The sequence below is a fragment of the Corvus brachyrhynchos genome, unplaced genomic scaffold (genome assembly GCF_000691975.1).
Source record: "Corvus brachyrhynchos isolate BGI_N302 unplaced genomic scaffold, ASM69197v1 scaffold101, whole genome shotgun sequence".
In the NCBI taxonomy this organism is placed as follows: domain Eukaryota; kingdom Metazoa; phylum Chordata; class Aves; order Passeriformes; family Corvidae; genus Corvus; species Corvus brachyrhynchos.
Window position 1 is genome coordinate 1,929,597 of NW_008237239.1, and position 6,000 is coordinate 1,935,596.

The 6,000-nt window shown below is 51.1% G+C and overlaps 1 protein-coding gene across 1 annotated transcript in view; it reads left to right on the forward strand.

Annotated features, from left to right (window-relative positions):
• Window positions 1-4,928, forward strand: part of PACS2 (phosphofurin acidic cluster sorting protein 2) — a 48,491-nt gene extending 43,563 nt beyond the window's left edge. The window contains exons 22-23 of the mRNA XM_017729681.1: window positions 1,610-1,723; window positions 2,705-4,928. Coding sequence (XP_017585170.1) covers window positions 1,610-1,723; window positions 2,705-2,823 — 233 coding nt within the window. The 3' untranslated portion in view covers window positions 2,824-4,928. The remainder of the gene's footprint in view (window positions 1-1,609; window positions 1,724-2,704) is intronic.
• Window positions 4,929-6,000: the final 1,072 nt, after the last annotated feature.

Consider the following 6,000-nt stretch of genomic DNA (forward strand, 5'->3'; position numbering starts at 1 on the left):
TCTTTAGCTCAAAAGATCCACAGAGAATAATAAAAGGCATGTAAGGGGAAAAAAAATAGCCCAGCAAGTATCACAGATCCCTGTGAGATCAGAAAACAGGAGTACCCCCTTAATTGGAGTCTAGGACCTCCTGCTCTCCTCCTGCACCCATCCCCACACTAGAGCCAGTGGGGTGATGCAGAACCTGGAGCAAAGTCCTGGGAAGAGCAGCTGAGGGTGTTTAGCCCAGAGAAAAGGAGGCTCAGGGTGACCTTATCACTCTCTACCACTGCCTGAAAGGAGGTTTTAGCAAGGTGGGAGTCAGTCTCTTCTCCAGGTAATGAGGGACAGGACATGAGGAAGTAGCCTCAAGGTTTGCCAGGGGAGATTTAGATCAGCTATTAGGAAAAATTTCTTCACAAGAAGTGTTGTGAAGCCCTAAAACAGGCTGCCAGGGCAGTAGTGAAGCCACCATCACTACATGCTTGGAGGTAGATGTGGCAGTTGGGGACATGGTTTAGTGGTGCAGTTGGCAGTGTTAGATTAGCAGTTCGATTCGATGACCCTGGAGATCTTTTCCAACCTCAGCAATTCCATGATTTTATAATTCTTATGCTTTTGTACAGAATGCTGCGCAGGTCAAAAGCAAGTAGAAGTTAAATACTCTCCTGCTCTTAAACTCGTGGCTTTATCTTCTCTAAACAAACTAAAAAAAAATGACATTTTAAACATTGTCAGTGATTTTATATTTGCTTCTGGCCTTGGTAATGTGAAACATTTTAGAAATTGAGAACAGCTCTGAAACAAAGTATTTTCAAGGAAGCAGCAAGGCAGTTCTGCACTTACATATTAGCTGCCAGTAGTTGTCCTTCACAGCATCCTCTGCCTGTCGGCCTGAGAGTCACTCCTGGTGGACTCTCAGAGAAGGCTGACAGAGCCTCCTGGACTGCAGGACACGGGTGCATAACCCTGCAGCCAAGTCACTCCCAGGCCAGCACAGCTGTGGCCCTGCTGGTACTGGAGCTGCCACCCCTGGTGACACCCTCTGTAAGTGTCGTGTCATTGGGAGAAGCGGTCCTGAGACACTCCAAATGTTCTTCCCTGGGGGTGGCCCAGCCTGCAGCAGAGGTGTTCAACACCACCAGCTTTTGTGGAACCAGCTTGTACATCTTTGCTCATGCATTTGGACAGTTCTTGGGGTACTGGACCCTTTTTTAATTCTCCTTATGCCTTCCCTATCCACTGGCTGCCCCCATTTTGTAGTCCCTCCTGCTCTCCAGGTGTCTGTGCAGCCCAGGCTGTGTTGGGCCACAGTCAGTGCTGCAGACCTGGCACTGCAGATACAGATGTTTTTCCTGCATGGTGTCCCAACAGAGCAGGAGTTACCTGAAGGTGCCCTTTGGGGTCAGGATTCTGAGCTGGGAATGCTTCACATAGAGACACTTAGGGCTAAGATGCTCATGTGCATCAGTGATGGTGCTCAGCACTGACAGACTCTTGCCAAAAAGGGGGGATCTTAGAAGTAAGAGCTTTCTGGCATGAATGTTTAAATGCAAAAACTCAACCAAGTGTCAGTGCAGCTCCTGTGAGTGGCATAGATTCACTGTGTGCTGGTTTGATTTTCTTCCAGTGATGTTTTTGCCCAAGAAAACAAAGGACAAGGAAGTTGAGTCAAAGAGCCAGTGTATTGAAGGAATCAGCAGGTTGATTTGCACAGCAAAACATCAGCAGAACATGCTGCGTGGTAAGTGCAGTGCTTGCATCCCTTTGGGTGCTGGGGCAAGGCTCACATGCTGTGATTGTCCTCCAGGCAAAGGTCTGACCTGGTGTCCTGCCCTGTGCCCTGGAGCCAGCATGATGGGGATATTCCTGGGGAATGGGCTTTGGTGTATCCAGCATGGGGGAATGCTTTAATAGGCCTGGGGTATAGGAAAATCTTTAGCTAGCTCTGACTCAGTGCTCTGGATGAGGACAAGGGTTGGACAGGGCTCCATTCCCCTCTCTGTCATTTTCTGTTTCTCTTGCACAGCTGGTGCAAGTGGTGATTGGTGGTGGGTGGTGACATTGTGGCTGTTCTCTGGGCAGGACACTGGCACAGGCTCCTGCCACAGCAGGAGCCATATATGCATCTTGTAGACAGACCTGAAGCATCTGTCACTGGAGCTTGTAGCCTATTCAGTTAATAATCCCCAGCAGAGGGATCTTGCTTGGGTCATCTCCTTAATCCTGGCCCGGTCCCTGTGAGACTGGCAAGCATGAGGGGTGCTCACAGAACATGTGTCACCTCTTTAGGAGACATGGATGTCCTGGTTAGAGTGCCAGCGAGGAGAGACTGATGTCCATCTCTGTAAGAGTGCATTTGCCCAAAACCAAAAATGAAGTGCGCTTAGGAAACCTGAGAAGTCGGATCAGGTGAAGCTGAAATCAGCAGTGTGGGGAGCTCTGGTGTCATCAGTGAGCGATGCTGGAAGTCAGCAATGTGGGGAGCTCTGGTGTGGAGCTCTGGTGTCATCAGTGAGCGATGCTGGAACAGCAATCTGAGCTGTTCTCCATAAAGCTGCTGTGCTCCCAAGCCTTTTTCCCCGGTGTGTGCAGCTGGGTGGGGCAGAGCAGCTGAGTGTGGCCAGGCCTCCCTCTGCAGGGAGACTTCTGGCAAAGCTGCCTCAGGTTGGCTGCTCTCCCTCGGTGTTTTCTAACTCTCCTCTCTTTTTACCCTCCCCTGCAGTCCTGATCGATGGGGTGGAGTGGAACGACGTCAAGTTCTTTCAGCTGGCAGCACAGTGGTCCTCTCATGTCAAGCACTTTCCCATCTGCATATTTGGACACTCCAAATCTAACTTCTAGCTGTGCTCGGTGCAGGGACCTTCTGCCCGTCCCGGGGACTGCACACCAGGAGCCAGGAACTGCGTGCCAACTCTGACTCGCGTCGCTCTGCCCTCTCCTGCAGAATTAATTACAGATGTGCTTGGATTACTTTTGAATTACTTTTTTCTATTAACTCTTAAGTTTACTACAAAGGAAGGAAACCCCTTTAAACAAAGGCAAAAAAAACCCAACAAAAAAACAAACCAGTCTTAAATATAGATGTGCTGACAACATGAAGTCGTGGGGGAGTTGGCAGGAGCAGGCAACCTGCCCAAGAACACCTACCACTTACAAGCAGATAGCTGAGTAACTGCACTGCTTATTAACCTGAGACCTCATTGGTGTGAGTGGGCTGGGGGAGCCGTGGATCAGCTCGAGCGGATTTTGCAGAAGATTGTGTGCGTTACAGTGCGTTTGGCCCCCTCCCTCTGTATTTCTAGGAAAAAAGGATGGCCAGTCTTTCTTCCTGCTGCCAAAGGATGAGAGATCAGTGAGTCTGGAGGGAGTTCAACTGTCCGGTTTGGAAAACAAGCCACTTGCAGAGTTAGGAAGATCTGGAGAGGAGATCCCCCTCGGAGCACGGAGCCTGCCACAGGGACAGGCAGGTGTTCATGCTGAAGGGATGCCTGAGGAGGGCTGGGCAGGAACAGGAATTAGGGAAACACTAAGTGTAAGGAAACTCCCGTGTCCCAGGTCTTTGACAATGACCAAACCGAGCCAGTCTCTGTGTTCCCCAGCTGGCTGTGCTGCTGAGGGGCACCACGTCAGTGGGGTCGCTGCTATTTACATACTCACACTGATTATTTACCTGTCAATAAAACCTCGTCCAGCCTTGGAAGGGAAAGGATTTTTTTTAACAGCTGCAGATTTTTTTAATGCTTTCTAAAAAAAAAGATAAAAATAAAAACAAAAAATAACAGGAAAAAAATTAATTTGCCAAAAAGAAAACACAAACCCAGGAAGATGAGCCGTTGTCTGTGGAGTGATGCATCACTGTAGGGGCTGGACTGGGAGCCAGGCAGGCTCTCTGCATGTCCAGCTGCCTTCCTGCCCATCTGTCACGCTGTACACCTGAGGTGGCATGGGCTGCTCTGTCAGGTGGTGGGTGGGACATGGGGAGAAGAGTGTTGTTGCCATGTGGAAGAACAGACATCTCTGGCATTTCAGAGTAAGGGACTGAAATTTCTGATGGGCCCTTTCGGGTCCCCCCCTTATGGGCAGGCCAGGCTCTATGAGCATTTCCAGAAGGGACTTTCTGAAGGCAGTGATGCTTTTGAACTTTATTTTCTTTTTTTTTACCTGATCCCTTACCCTTGGGTTTTTAAAGGCTTGGGGAACCCGCTTTGCACTGCATGGCAGGTCCCACTCTGCATAGGGACCACCTGGGTTCTGTTGGGCAGGTAGTGGTGGTGTGCTCTGCTAACAGAGAGGTTCTGAGGTGGATCTAGTGCCTGTTGCAGCTCGGGCTGCTTCACCAACTGATGTCATGAAACCCTTTCCTAGCACAAGGGCAGCTTGCTTGGCCAGGGACTGGGTATTCCCTTCAAACCATGCGGGGGAGGAGGACACTGTCCCAGGCCTGGTGGCATGCTGCTGGGCAGGACACACTGTCTAGCTGCAATACTCTGTTCCTTCCTGCCTGCCCTGTGCTGGCTCCTGGCTGTGGCAGAAGCTGGGCTGTAGTTGGGGTGTTGTCGTGTCCCTCAATTGGTGTTTTTGGGTGACCTGAGCTGATGCTCTGGGACTGTATAGCGTTGCCTAGCAGCAGCAGTGTGGGAGAGGGTGTATAAGCACATTACATCTTTATCAAGGCTGTTGCATCAAAAAAAAAAAGCTTTGTAAAGGAGATTAGTCAGTGTGTGATTTCTTCCTTGAGTCTCACGCTGGTGTGACAAGGGTGATTGGGCTGGGTTCCAGCACTGGGAGCCATGTGCAGCCTGGGCAGCTCTTGGTGGTGCTGCTGCAGAGGTGGGGTGGACTGACCGACTGCAATAACTTTGTTTACTGGGGGGTCAGGGGAGAACCATCACTGTGCTCCTCTTTGTATTTCAACCTACTGTAAAGAATAAACCTGGTAGCTAGGACAGGGTTTCCAGAGTCCTGCCTATCAAATGTGTGTTGCCCTGCTGTACTCTGTGTGTGTGTGTGTGTGTGTGTGTACGTGTGAGATCTCCACTTCTGCTCGTTGCATTTCATGTTGGTTTGTGTTTTGTTCTAACTTTATACAAGCAAATTCATCAGGAAACTCTCGGTACACCTGAGGGCTTGATTTCTCCCCTGTGAAAAGCTGTTGTTGCTCTGAAATGCGTCTTCTGTGCAAGAAAACATCGCGGCTTCTCAGCCTTGTTATCCCAGAGGGAGTCCAGCAGTAGCAGGCTGGGCCTGCCTGTGGGCAGCTGTGTGCCCAGGGGGTGGCTGTGGTGTTTCCTGGCCCTGGAGGCAAGGGCTGGCATGCAAATTTGGTGGCACAGCTCTGATCAGGTTGTTGTGCCTCTGTTGTTTCTCCTGTGGAGCCACTTTGTGCAGCTGTTTCTTTCCCTGTCTGGAGTAGAAACAGGTTTCTGTCTCTAAAAAAATGAGTGTCAAAGCACGTGGCTCAGACTGTTTTGGGAAGGGGCTTTAGACCTGGTGACAGGAGTGAGTGACTGATCTCAGGCCTCCCACTTTCCCAACTGGGAAGGTGGGAGTGAGCTCTACGGACCTGAGGGATCCTCACTGTGGGACCAGGAAAAGCTTCTGGGGCAGCAGTGGGCCCATGCCTGCAGAGCTGTGCCAGCCTCTGGGGTGGGGTGATTGTGGCCACGTCAGTGAGTGCAGAAGGATGGTTTAGAGCAGAGACAGCACTGCTCTGTGTTCAGCTCTGGAGAATTTGGGCGGGGACGGTACATCTCAAATGACGAAACTCAGCCGAAAGTCGGGCTTGCTTTGGAGCTGCGTGGTCTCACAGCAAAGGCAGGGGCTGGGGTGGGCAGCACCTGAGTGGATCTCCGGCCAGGAGGTGCTTTGAAGGTGGTGTCCCCTGGTGTGTCCCTTTCTCTGTGTCCCAGAGCTCACCCCAGCTCCCCACAGCCAGTCTCCTGCCCCTCTGGCTGTGGCTTCTCAGAGCAGCTGGTTTCTTTTCCAGCTGCTGTTGGGCAGGGCCCCCGCCTGGCTCGG